This window comes from Callorhinus ursinus, unplaced genomic scaffold (genome assembly GCF_003265705.2).
Source record: "Callorhinus ursinus isolate GAN/ISIS: 27379988/994484 unplaced genomic scaffold, GSC_fseal_2.0 scaffold71, whole genome shotgun sequence".
NCBI classification, from domain to species: Eukaryota; Metazoa; Chordata; class Mammalia; order Carnivora; family Otariidae; genus Callorhinus; species Callorhinus ursinus.
In genome coordinates, this window is record NW_027397133.1 from 264,694 (window position 1) to 279,268 (window position 14,575).

The following is a 14,575-nucleotide window of genomic DNA, read 5'->3' on the forward strand; positions in this document are numbered from 1 at the left end:
CCCGGGAGTCCTGCCCCCAGCCCCTCCTCCCTCAGACCCGGGAGTCCAGCCCCCAGCCCCTCCTCCCTCAGACCCGGGAGTCCAGCCCCCAGGCCCCTCCTCCCTCAGACCCGGGAGTCCAGCCCCCGGCCCCTCCTCCCTCAGACCCGGGAGTCCAGCCCCCAGCCGTTCCTCCCTCAGTGACCTTCTTTTCTGGCTCTGCTGCCTCCTTGCTGCATCACTCTGGCTAGGAAACTGTTCTCAGGCCTCAGGCTCCCTCTCTGAAAAAGGAGACACTTCTCTTGCTTTCCTGGGAGAGGATAGAACTCCCAGAAAAAGAAGTCTCCTTCTTCCTCTCCCTGTTTTTGGCTCTTTCTGTTTCTGTTTCCTTCAGGGACATGGACAGGAGCAAAGGAGGAAGCTGGGACGAGGCGTCCCCAGCTGCAGGGACAGGGTTAAGGGAGGACAGGGCCCCCGGAAGCCCCACAACTTCCTCCTGGAGGCCGAAGGTGGACATGCAGTCCCTGCTGCCTCCCTCTCTCCCTCCCTCCCAGAATTTCTGCCGAATCTTGGAGGCCTAGGTGTTTCCCAGAATGCGGGCGTGTGGGAGGAAAGGCCCTGTGGGCTGCCGCCGTCCAGGGCTCCGCTGAGCGCTGGGACCCAAGCCCTCTGAGTTCCTGGAAGTCCACAGGCAGTCTGCTTCCAGATTGGGATCTTTGCCGACCCTGGGGCACCTTGCCTAGGGTCCCACGTCCCTGGGAGCTCCTAATCCCATGCCTCTCGGGACTGACCACTCAGGGATGGCTCCCTCAGCAACTGGGTAGGGGTGTGGGGAGGGCGTCCCAGCACTGGGCTCTCTCCCGCCCTCTCCCCTCCCTCCTCTTCTTTGTCCTTCCTCTCAGGAAGGCAGAACGGGAGGTGGCAGGTCTGTCTTCCATCGGGCCATTCATCCGACACGTATTTGTTGAATACCTACTGTGTACCAGGCACGGGTCCAGATCCCAGCGGAACAGAGTCCTGACCAGAACAGGCAAAGAGCACTGCCCGTACGGAGCTTGTGTTCTAACAAGGGAGATGCACTTTATACAAGAAAGGCAATAAACGGGCAACTTAGACTTTATGTAGGAAGGTGAAAAATGCTGTGACAAACAGGAAAGAGCAGGGGGAGGTAAAGGGGAACAGGAGTGGCGGGGGGGGGGGCAGGTTTCCAGATTAGGGTGGCGGGTAGGCCAGCCTCCCTCTTCCCTTCTCCCTCCCTCGCTTCCTTCTTTCATTCCTCCACCCTTCCACCCTTCTCTGTTCCTCTCCCTCCCTCCTCCCTCCATGCTCTGTCTCTCCCTATCTACACTCTCCCAAAGCACTTCCTTCCCACCCAGACACCTTTGCCTGGACTCAGGTATTTAACAGAACACCACAACTTCCTCGCCTTACTTCCCCGGGGCCCTTGCTTTCCCTCGTTCCCCAGGAGACAAGTAATCATCGAGAAGGGTACATGCCCGAAATGAGGCAAATGTAGTCAGAAGGAGCTCAGATGAAAGGCTCAGTGAGCTGCCTCGCAGTCTCCTTGCTCCTCGGGGTCCTCAGGGAGCTCTGCTCAACCTTGCTCTGCGCTCCCCCTCTCCTCAAGCCCCACAGCTACTGCCTGCGTCCCAGCTCAGACTTGTTCAGAGGAGACCCTGATATAATCCCGCCACTCAGACACCCCTGCCATAAGTCCCCAGTCTCTCCATCCAGTTCGTCCCTACAGGCACCCAGAGCCGCCCCCCCATCTGCTCCCAGCCCTCCCATAGCTCTCCAGCACCCCCAGGACCAAATCCCAGCCCCTGAATCTGCCAATCAGAACCTGCACGTGGTGAACCCAGCTATGCATCCCACCCCCACGCCGTGCTTCGCCCCTCATGCTTCTACACATCAACCCACCTGTACTTTGCTGACTGGCCAGGACATTTCTTGCCTTGCATGCCCTTCCTACTCCACTTTCTAACCCCCAGTCCCACCCCCACCCTTACCTTGGCTAACTCCTCATCAGTCAGGACTCTGCTCCTCCTGGACATCACCTCCTTCGGGAAGCCCACCCTGATTCTCCAGCCGGTTTGGTGCATCCTTGCACTAGTCTTTGATCCTCTGTTTACACAGCTGTCTCCTCCACAAGATTGGCATCTCCACAAGGGCAGGGCCCGGGTCTGAGTCATCTCTGTGTGCCTGGCATCACCCAGCCGAGAGCCTGGCCCACCAGCGGTGCAGGAGATGTTGCTACAGGGAACAAATGTTCTTTTCCCCTGCCTTTTCTCCATTTCTGCCTTATTTTCTCCCCACTCTTCACCCCTGTCCTGGTTTTCTGTAAACCAAAGCCTGAGGTTTTCTGATGATGATGGAAATCTTGGGAGGGCCACTGTGTACCCAGGGCAGGGAACAGAGATCAGCCTTCACTGGAGTGGAGGGTTCTGGGAGAGATAGGTGTTAGTGAGGGGAGCAAGAGGTGATTCTGCCACTACCTCTTGCCTCCTGTGGGAGTGCCTGGTTTCATCTGTCCTTGTCTTGGCTACTGCCAGCCTTGGTCATCTCTGCCTGCAAGGAATTCTGGGAGACTGGACATGTGAATCTGAGGGAGGAGGGGGCTGGGAGCTTGGACTTTTGGGAGGGAGGAGGGGGCTGGGGATCAGGACTCCTGGGTCTGAGGGAGGAGGGGGCTGGGGGGCTGGACCCCTGGGTCTGAGGGAGGAGGGGGTGGGGGCAGGACTCTTGGGTCTGAGGGAGGAGGGGGCTGGGGGGCTGGGGGGCTGGACTGCTGGGTCTGAAGGAAGAGGGAGCTGGGGCCCGGACTCCTGGATCCTGGAAGTGGAAACCATTGGGGTTTAAAGTCCTGGTCCCTCCTTCTTCATCCACACTCTGGTTTTAGAAACATCTGGTTTTATACAGCTGCTCCACCCGGGCAGGGTGGGGTGGGGGCTGGGGAGCCAAATGCCCGGCTTCTGAGTGGAGCCTGGACTGCCCCCACCCCCACCCTGGGGTAGAGGAATCTCCCTCCCCTCCTGCTCTGGGCTCAGCTCCCACTGGGGGATCCATCATCCTGACACAGCCAGACACCAGGCGGCAGGCTCCTGGCAACAGCGTCAGAGATGCGGCCCTGCCCTGGTGAGGTGGGCGGGGTGCCTCTCACTTGGGCCCTGAACTGGCCTTCCCCCCCCACCCCCCCACCCCACCCCACCCCCCCGGACAGCCAGGCTCAGGCAAGTCCCAACCTAGTGATGGCCCCTCACACCCTGCCTCCCCGGGGAAACCCAGGGAATGAGGACTTGGTGTCCTACAGGGGAAAGCTCCAGGACAGTCTGGATGCGATGAAGCAGCAGGAGGGAAAAAGGAGGACTTAGAAACAGAAAACACAGTCAGAGAGAAGCAGGGAAGGGGAGAGTCAGAAAAACACATACAGAGATGGAACCTCAGAAGAAGATGCACGGAGATACACACAGACCGATGGCGATAGAGGCAGAGACAGAGAAAAGAGCAGCAACCACCGAGAGGCACAGGGAGAAATAGAGAAAACCAGGCAGATGGGGGGAAAGATACGAATACGGATATTGAGCGAGAAACAGAGAAGATAGGCAAACGCAAAGGAAACAAAGGCGGAGACACACGGGAGAGTGAGAAAGGGAGAGACAGACTCATGGAGTAGGAAAGTCAAGGAGACCGAGAGTCAGAAATGCAGAGACAGACCCAGACCCAGAGGGAAGGAGACAGAAAGGGACAGAGAGAGAAGGAAAAGGGAGCGAGAAAGAGAGAGAGGGAGGCAGGGAGAGAAACAGGAACACACAGAGCGAACCAGACAGACAGGTGGACAGAGACTCGGAGACAGTAGGAGATGGGCATGTACACCGACAGACGGAGAAACAGAGGCAGCTACAGAGGGAGACAGATGGGCATTATCAGTTCACCCGAAGAGGAACAGAGAGAAGGAATTAGATAGAGTCTTTTGGTTTTTTGTTTTTTGTTTTTTTTATCATGGAAAAAGAAGGGCATGGAAACAATGACATTTATCACTGAGCCTCCGGGTCCTGAGGGGCTGGGGGCTTAGAAGCCGCAGGACCCCGTCTCGTTGGCCTCTAAGCGAGGCCACTGCCACCTCCACTCTGACTCAGGTTCCCGGGGCTCCCTGGGGGCAGCTGACCCACAACTCTGTGAGTTCACCCCGGAGCCCCCGGGAGACAAATCCCAGTGCCCAGCCCCCTCCCCGGGCCCTGGCACGCGCGCACAGGCAGACCCACAACCACTCACAGCGCCTTGCGGACAGCGGGCCTCACAGCCGGCGCGCGGCCACGCCCACAACCACGCACGTGTGCGCATTTTCTCGTCCCCGGGGCTTCGAGGGGAGCGGCTGGGATGCGGGAGAGGGGGGCAGAGAAACCGGGCAGACAGGAGGAACGACGGAGGGGGTGGGGGGAAGAAAGCGAGGGCGAGGAACGCAGAAATGGGGAGAGAGAAGAGGGGGGATCGAGAGCGGAGAGCCGAGAAGGAGGCCTGGGAGGGCGGGGAAGGGCGAGACGGCGGCCCTGGGAAGGGAGGCCGTCGGGCGCGGGGGTGCGGGCAGTGGCGGGAAGCGGGTGGAGCTGCCCGGCTGGTCCGTGACCTCAGAGCCCCTGGCCCAGCTCCTCCCTGACGTCAGCCCTCCACCGCCCCCGCCTGCATCGGTCTTCAAATGACCCCCGGGCTCCCCAGCCACAGCGAGACCCGGGAGCGAGCAGGAGAGGGAGCGCCCGCCGGACCCGCAGCGATGACACAGGTGCGCGCGGCCGTGCGGGGACTCTGGCACCTGTGTGACCACGTGGGTGGGTGGGGGGACACCGCGCGCGCTCCTGTGCGTGACGGCGACCGTCGGTGTGGGACAGTGACCCGGTCGGAGCGCTTGGGTTCCATCCCCCTGTGTAGGTGGCCGTCCCACCCGTAGTGTATGAGAAGTGACATGCCCTTGCTGATCCCGCTGTAAGTCCGTGTCTGCGTGCGGGGTGCGGGTGGGCGAGGCAGAGCTGTATTTGCTTGACACGTGGGCCGGATTTCTACTTTTATGTGTTCAGTAACTATTCAGTTGAACCAAAGGAAATCGCAGATATCTGGTCCCTTTTGCCCTTTAAAAAATGGCCACTTCATAGGGCTCAACCTTAACTGTTACTATTTTCTGAAGCTCTCTCCCTTCGCTCCCACCCGGACCCACGAGTGGGTGCCTGTGTCTCTGTTGCTCTGGTGGCATCCGTTCCTGGTTTAGCTCCTTCCTGCTCAGGGGCGTGTTCCCAAGTTCACCTGTGTGGCTGTTGGTGAGGGTCTCAGGATCCCTAAGTTCTAACAGCAGGTGTCTGGATTATCTTCTAGAATACGAATGTTCTCCTATGTGGGCACACTCTGTGTGTCTCTTGTCATGTGTGAATATATGTGTGGGGCTGTGTGTCCACAGCTGATACAGGTGTGTTTCTGAGTGTTTTAATAATGTAATTATTAATACTGAGTGACTACTAGGCTAAAAGCTCTACCTATAGAAGCTAAAAGCCGTGTCCTATAGAAACATCATGTGAGCCACATACATAATTTAAAATTTTTTAGTAGCCACATTTAAAAGGTAAACTTACTTTCAATAATATAATTTGTGTAACCCAATATATCAGGGGTCATCAGATTTTTTCTGTATAAAGCTAGATAGTCAATATTTGAGTTTTTGTGTGTCCTGTGATCTCTACTGCAACTACTCCACTTTGGTGTAGCGTGAAATCAGCCATAGACAGTATGTAAACAGATGAGTGTGACTGTATGCCAATCAAAGTTGATTTAAGGATGCTGAAATTCGAATTTCATGTAATTTTCATATGCCACAAAGTATTATGCTTTTGACTTTTTTCACCCATTTAAAAATGTAAAAACTAGGGATGCCCAACTGGCTCAGTTGGTAGAGCATGCGATTTTTTTTAAAGATTTTTATTTATGTATTTGACAGAGAAAGAAAGTGCAAGCAGGGGGGAGCAGCAGAGGGAGAGGGAGAAGCAGACTCCCTGCTGAGCAGGGAGCCCATGTGGGGCTGGATCCCAGGACCCTGGGATCATGACCTGAACCAAAGGCAGATGCTTAACCAGCTGAACTACCCAGGCACCCCTGAGCATGTGCTTCTTAATTTCGGGGTTGTAAGTTCAAGCTCCACATTGGGTGTAGAGGTTACTTAAAAAATAAAATCTTAAAAAAAAAAAAAACCACTAAACTAAAAACTTGTCTTCGCTTGCAGGGTTGTAGTGAAAAGGGTAGCAGGCATCTGGCCTGAGGGCTGTAGGGTGCCAACCCCTGCTATCTCTCAGAAATATTATCATTTCACGAATAGACGCATTTGCTACAACGTAACATAAAGCTTCAAAACAAGATTTTAAAAACTATCATTTCAGTATGTAACCAATACAAAAATATTAATGAGATATTTTACTCTCTTTTTTTTCAAACTAAGGCTTCAGAATCCAGATGTGTAACACATCTCACACAGATACTGTATTTTCATTGGTGATACCTGATCCGCATTTAGATTTCATAAAATTTACCAATGAAAAAGCAGCTTCCCACACCCTACTTGTTTCAAACATACTTAAAAGCTTTCCAATAATTGAATCCAGTATCAGTTTCTGAAGTTAAATATTTAAATAAAATTAAAAATTCAGTTCCTCTGTCATACTGGCTGTTTTTCAAGGACCGAGCAGCCACATGTGGCTGGTGACGCCTGTTTTGGACGACACAAATCTGTATCCTAATGACTCATTTAACTCATAAAGAAGCCCATGAGATGGGAGCTGGTGACAGAGGAGGCAGTTTAGAGGACGATGGAGCCAGACTGCCTGAATGGCCTTGGGCAAGAGAAATCACTGCCCTGTGCCTCAGTTTCCTTATATGTAATAGGAGCAACAGTATCTATCACACTTGGGCAGTACTTGGCATGTAGAAGGGGCTAAATCCCCATTTTACAAGATGAGAAAACGGAGGCACCCCTCTCTCTGATTCTGAGCTCTTCCCGCAACACGTACTGGGCACTTGGCCCTGTCGGGAACCTGAGCAATGAAGGAGAATGTGGTCTTGCCTTTGGGAAGTCAGAGAAAAGACTCCTCCACCTGTGAGCTTCATGACCTTTGGCAAGCCACTCTTCCTGGCTAATCAGTTCTCAGTTTTGCTATGTGTATGGTGGCAGTAAACATTATCTCCTGCCCCCCCCACCCCCAGCTCTCCTGACCAGTAAAGCCAGTATATAAGCTGGTAGTTCAATGACCGGATTCTTAGGTTCAAATCCTGGCTTCTCTGCCATCCAGGTGTGACCTTGGGCAGGTTGCTGCACCTCTCTCTGACTCAGTTGCCTCGGCTATAAAATGGGGATAATAGTACCTACCTCATAGGACTGTCCTGAGGATTAAAATAAGTTTCTATAAAAGGCTTATGGCAGCACCTGGTACATACCATATTGCATTTTTTTAAAATATTTCTTTATTTGACAGAGAGAGAGAGAGAGACAGCGAGAGGGAGCACAAGCAGGGGGAGTGGGAGAGGGAGAAGAGGGGAGAAGCAGGCTTCCTGCTGAGCAGGGAGCCCGATGTGGGGGCTCGATCCCAGGCCCCCGGGATCATGACCTGAGCCGAAGGCAGACGCTCAAGGACTGAGCCACCCAGGCACCCCCATATTGCGTTATTTTTAAGATGATGATGATGATGATCTCAACACTAAGAAACCTTTAATTGTGAGATGAGCGTTTATTTTATGTGCCACCAAGAAGCGGGAGGGGAGGAGATCCCCTGTTAATTAAACTGTGACATTCCCTTGAGTGTAATCCTCATGGATTGAAGAGCTGTTTAAAATGTGGGGGGGAAATGTATTAGAATCAATATACTATAATCAGGCATCGAGCTTCACTGTTTGCCACAATCATTTTCATCAGTGAAAATAACTTTGCAGTACCCAGGGGATTTTCTTTACAAAAAGGGGATGTTGTATTGGCTTGGGGGAAAGCAAAAGCCCTAGGTGTTCCCTTCACAGAAGAGGACTTCAGGACTCTTTCCCACCGCTCTCCCCTCTCTCTGCTCCCAGCAGGACGTGCCCAAGCCCACCCCGGCCGGCCGCCACTGCTCTGGCCTGGCCCGGCGGGTGCTGACTATCACCTTCGCGCTGCTCATCTTGGGCCTCATGACCTGGGCCTACGCCGCCGGGGTGCCGCTCGCCTCCGATCGCTACGGCCTCCTGGCCTTCGGTCTCTACGGGGCTTTCCTCTCCGCACACCTGGTGGCGCAGAGCCTCTTCGCGTACCTGGAGCACCGGCGGGTGGCGGCGGCGGCGCGGCGGGCGGCGGCGCGGGGGCCCCTGGAGGCGGCGGCGGCGCGCAGCGTGGCGCTGACCATCTCGGCGTACCAGGAGGACCCGGCGTACCTGCGCCAGTGCCTGGCGTCCGCCCGCGCCCTGCAGTACCCGCGCGCGCGGCTGCGCGTCCTCATGGTGGTGGACGGCAACCGCGCCGAGGACCTCTACATGGTGGACATGTTCCGCGAGGTCTTCGCCGACGAGGACCCCGCCACCTACGTGTGGGACGGCAACTACCACCAGCCCTGGGAACCCGCGGCGGCGGGCGCTGCAGGCGCGGGCGCCTACCGGGAGGTGGAGGCCGAGGACCCGGGGCGGCTGGCGGTGGAGGCGCTGGTGAGGACGCACAGGTGCGTGTGCGTGGCGCAGCGCTGGGGCGGCAAGCGCGAGGTCATGTACACGGCCTTCAAGGCCCTCGGCGACTCTGTGGACTACGTGCAGGTGAGTGCAAGGTGCCCGCGCCCCACCGCGCCCCTGACGCTGGGAATCCCTCTTCTCTAGGATTCTTCCTTCGGTGCAGAGATTGGAATGGACCTCTTTCTCACTCCCTTTTTTATCCAGCCATTCAGTGTAGGGATTCTTTCCGTCGCTCCTTCGTTCTTACGTCCCTCTATCCGTCCATCCAGTGAGGATACCACTCATTTTATTCATCGTGTAGTGATTCATTAATTCCTCCCTTTCTTCATTCATTCATCCTCAAGTTGCATAGTCTATACTCTTTCTTTCACTCCTACTCATACATTCTTTTTTTATTGTAGTTGACATCACTCATCCCTTCTTATATCCATCTCTCCAATATGGAGGTCATTCGTTTATTTTGTTCATTCATTTACCTGTTGGATGCAGACTCTTTCCTTCCCTCGTTCACCCATCCATCCATCCATCCATCCATCCATCCATCCAGTCATCCACTCAATCTAAAGATTTATTCATTTATCCATCCAATGTAGAAATCATTGCTTTATTCACCCATTCAATGTAGAGATTTCTTCCTGTCTTCATCCAATGTAGACATTCATTCAGTAATGCACTGCATTCGTTTTCTATTACTGACTAACATGACTACAAATTTGGCAGCTCAAAACAAAACACTTATTATCTCCTAGTTTCCATGAATCAGGAGTCTGGGCAAAGCTTAACTGGTTCCTCTGTTCGGGTACCATCAGGCTATAATCATGATGTCAGCTGGAGCTGGGTCCTATCTAAGGCTCAGGGGCCTCTTTCAAGCTAATGTGTTTGTGGGCAGCATTCATGTTCTTGCAGCCATAAAACTTCTTCCAGATCAGCAAGAGAAAGTCTCTGACTTCTAGACCTTCTTTTAAAGGGCTCACCTGATTAGGTCAGACCCACCCAGGAAATCTCAGTAGATTAGGGATCTTTTTTTTTTTTAAGATTTTATTTATTTATTTGACAGAGAGAGAGACAGCGAGAGAGGGAACACAAGCAGGGGGAGTGGGAGAGGGAGAAGCAGGCCTCCCGCGGAGCAGGGAGCCCGATGCAGGGCTCGATCCCAGGACCCCGGGATCATGACCTGAGACGAAGGCAGATGCCTAATGACTGAGCCACCCAGGCGCCCCAGGGATCTTAATTACATTGCAAAACTCCTTTACTATGTGTATATAAGGCAATATCATCATGGGAGTTATGTGCCATCTCTTTTGCCATATCCTGTGGGTTAGAAACAAGTTACAGGTCTTGCCCACATGCCAGAGGAGGGTATGATACAAGGTTATGGGTCTTAGGGAGGTCATCTTAAAGTGTGTTTAGACATTGAAAATGACTACAAAATTGGAAGTTATGTTCAGATTGGGTGCGGAGTGTCCCAGCAGCTCCCCACCCTCTGGTGCCCTCCCCTCAGGCACCAGCTCTGGGCAGGGATTTGGCCTGATCCCGGCCCCTTCCACCCCACAGGTCTGTGACTCGGACACAAGGCTGGACCCCATGGCACTGCTGGAGCTGGTGCGGGTACTGGACGAGGACCCCCGGGTAGGAGCTGTTGGGGGGGACGTGCGGATCCTTAACCCCCTGGACTCCTGGGTCAGCTTCCTAAGCAGCCTGCGGTACTGGGTGGCCTTCAACGTGGAGCGGGCTTGTCAGAGCTACTTCCACTGTGTGTCCTGCATCAGTGGTCCCCTAGGTGAGCAGGGGTAGGACTTGGGAGGGCCATGGGTAGGGTGGAGGGGGCAAGAGGGAGCCAGAACGGGCTGAGGATATGATTGAGATTGGGGACAAAGATGGGGCTGCAGCAGGGATTGGGGAGAGGGATACAACTGGAAGCTGGAGGTGGGATGGTGGTTGGTGGGGTTGGAGAAAGGGTGTGGATGGGGACAGGGAATGGGGATGGGTTTAGGGAAGGGCACGGGATGGCACTGGAGTCGAGGAAAGGGTTGGGGCCAAGTTTGGGGTTGGTGAAGGGTTTTTGGATGCGGATGGGTAGAGGATGGGGCCAGAATGGGAGGTGAGTTGGGTTGGGACATAGGATTGGGGACAGTACCGGCCACAGTAGAGGCTGATGGTCCTGTACTCCCCACCCCCACCTAGGCCTGTACAGGAACAACCTCCTGCAGCAGTTCCTTGAGGCCTGGTACAACCAGAAGTTCCTGGGTACCCACTGCACCTTTGGGGATGACCGGCACCTCACCAACCGCATGCTCAGCATGGGCTACGCGACCAAGTAAGCCGAGGGGATCGGGTAGTTGGGTGTGTGCGGAGGCCAGTGACTGTGTGTGTGTGTGTGTGTTGGGAATTCTCCAAACCCAGATTATTGTGCAGGACAGTGGGCTCTACCAAATGAGACATTAAGGGAGAGTGGAAGATACTGGAAGGGGTAGGGGTGGCATTTACACTGATCATGTGACCCAGTGGCCTCTACTAAGTGAGGCAAGGTGGGGGTGGGGAATCCCACCTAGAATATACCTCATGAGATGCGGCAGGATGGCTCTACCCCGGCAGGGCCGATTACTTCAAGTGAGGTGGGAAGGGAAAGAGAGTGGGATCTAGTGAGAGAGTGAGCAAGAAGGATCAAGTGCTTCAGGAAGAGTTGTAATTCAGTGAGACTCGGGGAGTGTGGGTTCAACCAGGTCGAGTTCAGGGGAAAGAGATTTCTACAAAGCTAGACCCTGTGAAAGGGCCAGAGAGAACTTGGGGTACACCAAGGGAATCCATGCATTCATTCACAAGGCACACATTCATTATAATGTGTTTTTGTTTATTTATTTAAGTAATCTCTGTGCCCCATGTGGGGCTTGAACTCACGACCCCAAGATCAAGAACAGCATGCTCTTCCCACAGAGCCAGCCGGGCACCCCTCATTACAATGTTTCAAGCTCTGAGGATGCAGCAGTTAACAAGAGACACAAATTCATGCTTACACCTACTGGGGAGACAGTAACTAAGGAGAACGTGTAGTAGGAGGCTGGATGATGGACGTGCCAGGAAAGGGGGTTAGAGAGTCTGGGAGCAGGGAATGAAATGTTAACTAGGATGCCCTAAGAAGGGCAGGGAGGGAGGCTGGAAACCGTGCAGCTGGAGCCCTAGCAAGGGGGAGAGCGTCAGGGGAGGAAGGCAGAGTGGTGATGGGGTGCACTCAAGAAAGGCTTAGAGGCCACCCAAGAACTTTGAGCGAAGATGAGGGAGCCCTGGGAGGTTCTGGGCAGAGGGGTGAGTGTTGTTGGGATAGGATCCCTCTGGCAGCTGTTTTGAGTACAGACTGCAGGAGACAAGGGTGGGAGGCGGCAGGGAGGCTACTGAGGATGCCAGGCGACAGACACAGGGGAAGGAGCCGGGACGGTGTCAAGTAATACCCGTGGGGATAGAATAGTTTGATGCCTCCTAACAAACCTGACCGTTAGTGGCCCACCTGATGACGTTCCAGAAACGGGATCCTAGCCTTGTGTGGGCTTAGCTGCGAACTGGGTGGGGTTGACTAGGATGTCCGCTGCGGCCACAGCAAGGGGGCCTAATGGGTCCCTTGAGCTCGAACACATGGGCTGCCCTGGGTGGTAGGAACATCGCCTGGCTTGTCCCTCACCATGGGGCCTGCCAATAAGAGTGACCACCAAAGTATTCGTCATAGATTAGTGATAGCATTAGTAATAGGTCAGTAACTGTAAGGATATTAGTAATGGCAGTCGTGGTATTAGTCATTGTGCAAACAGTAGTAGTTGCTAATATTTATTGAGCAAGTACAACATCCTGAGCTCAGCAGTTGGCATGTAGTCCTGATTCAGTGCTCACCCCAGCCGTATAAGGTAGGAATCCTTGTCGATCCCATTTTACTTACGGGAACACGAGGCCCAGGGAGGTCAGGCAAGCTTGCAGCCCCGTGGCCGGCCCGACGTCAGTGGCCTTTTCCGGCTCCGATCCCTGTCCTGGCCGCAGGGAGGGCGGTGCTGATGCCCTGCCTCGTCCCTCCGGCGCAGGTACACCTCCCGGTCCCGCTGCTACTCCGAGACTCCCTCGTCCTTCCTGCGCTGGCTGAGCCAGCAGACGCGCTGGTCCAAGTCCTACTTCCGCGAGTGGCTGTACAACGCGCTCTGGTGGCACCGGCACCACGCGTGGATGACCTACGAGGCGGTGGTCTCCGGGCTCTTCCCCTTCTTCGTGGCGGCCACCGTGCTGCGGCTCTTCTACGCGGGCCGCCCGTGGGCGCTGCTGTGGGTGCTGCTGTGCGTGCAGGGCGTGGCGCTGGCCAAGGCGGCCTTCGCGGCCTGGCTGCGCGGCTGCCCGCGCATGGTGCTGCTCTCGCTCTACGCGCCGCTCTACATGGGCGGCCTCCTGCCCGCCAAGTTCCTGGCGCTGGCCACCATGAACCAGAGTGGCTGGGGCACCTCTGGCCGGCGGAAGCTGGCCGCCAACTACGTCCCCCTGCTGCCGCTGGCCCTCTGGGCTCTGCTGCTGCTGGGAGGCCTGGTCCGCAGCGTGGCGCACGAGGCCCGGGCCGACTGGAGCGGCCCTGCCCGCGCCGCCGAGGCCCACCACCTGGCCGCCGGCGCTGGCGCCTACGTGGGGTACTGGGTGGTCATGCTGACGCTCTACTGGGTGGGCGTGCGGAGGCTCTGCCGGCGGCGGTCGGGTGGCTACCGAGTCCAGGTGTGAGTCCAGGTGTGCGGGCTGCCCGCCCAAGGGACTTCAGGGGAGGCGAGAGGAAACCAGCGGAGGCGGAGGGGGGCGGGGGCGGGAAACAGGAGCCGCGGACTTGCTGGGTGGTTCTCTGGGCCTCAGTTTCCCTCCTCTGTGAAGTGAGGGGGTGGACCCAAGATTCTTCAACCTGGACTATTTTGGGGCTGGGACTTCAGGGTCCCTGGGGAGGGTATTTATTGATCAGGGCGTGGATTTTTAGCGGCGGGGGGACAAGGGTCCCCACATGCTGCCCAGGGGCCTGCTTTCTCCTTATTTAATATCCATTTGTACTGTGTGATTAGGATATAATAAAGAATTTTATTTATTTTCTTCCGAGCCTCCCCCCGCCTTTTTTTTTTGAGAACTGAAGGGCTACATGGTCGAAGGTTGGGGACTCGTGGCTCTGTCTTGGGTACCAGCTGTTCGAACGTAGACAGGCTCCTTCCTCGGGAAGCGGATAATAATCCCATGGGTCAGAGTCGGGAGGGTGAAATTTCTCAGCTTCTCATCACTGACACTTACGGAGTTGCCTGCTATGTGGGGACACTCTTAGGTATTGTGGAGGCCCTTTCCCTGGTCCATCCACTTGGCTACTCTCTAAGAAAGGTGAGTCATACCTTGTCTCCTCAAACCCCTAGCACCTCACCCTTAGCTTGCTTCCCATCTCATTGGGAAAACAAAGGTGACAAGAAGAAAACTTTCCGTCCCACCTGCACATCTTTCCACTGATCTTCATCTGTGCCCACACAGGCCACCTTCCCCCATTCCTGAGGGCAAACTGCCTGTTCCAATGCCAGCTCCTTCCACTGGGGCACTGGACCTCATGCCCTCTGGGCTACTCAGAGATTTCACTCCTTCTGTTCTTCCCACATCATCAATTCTTCCCTCCCCACGGGCCTTTCCCATCAGCATCCAAATGTGCTGTCATTCTCCGATTTTTTAAATACATTTTTAAAAGATTTTTATTTACTCATTTGATAGAGTGAGCGCGTGAGAGAGCACAAGCATCGGGAGCGGCAGAGGGAGAGGGAGAAGCAGGCTCTCCGCGGAGCAGGGAGCCCGATGCGGGGCTCGATCCCAGGACCCCGGTATCATGACCTGAGCCGAAGGCAGACACTCA

The 14,575-nt window shown here is 55.1% G+C and overlaps 1 protein-coding gene across 1 annotated transcript; it reads left to right on the forward strand.

Moving 5' to 3' along the window:
* Positions 1-4,402: 4,402 nt before the first annotated feature.
* HAS1 (hyaluronan synthase 1) lies at positions 4,403-13,791 on the forward strand. Its single transcript, XM_073886486.1, has 5 exons — positions 4,403-4,756; positions 8,068-8,775; positions 10,246-10,471; positions 10,876-11,008; positions 12,756-13,791. Exons 1-5 carry the CDS (start codon positions 4,673-4,675, stop codon positions 13,429-13,431), a joined length of 1,827 nt encoding a protein of 608 aa, XP_073742587.1. The 5' UTR covers positions 4,403-4,672; the 3' UTR covers positions 13,432-13,791.
* The last annotated feature ends 784 nt before the right edge of the window (positions 13,792-14,575 follow it).

Coding starts and splice junctions, on each gene's coding strand:
- HAS1 (XM_073886486.1), top strand. CDS start 4,673: ATGACCCCCGGGCTCCCCAGCCACAGCGAGACCCGGGAGCGAGCAGGA. Junction 8,776..10,245: donor ACTCTGTGGACTACGTGCAG/GTGAGTGCAAGG, acceptor TCCACCCCACAG/GTCTGTGACTCGGACACAAG. Junction 10,472..10,875: donor CTGCATCAGTGGTCCCCTAG/GTGAGCAGGGGT, acceptor ACCCCCACCTAG/GCCTGTACAGGAACAACCTC.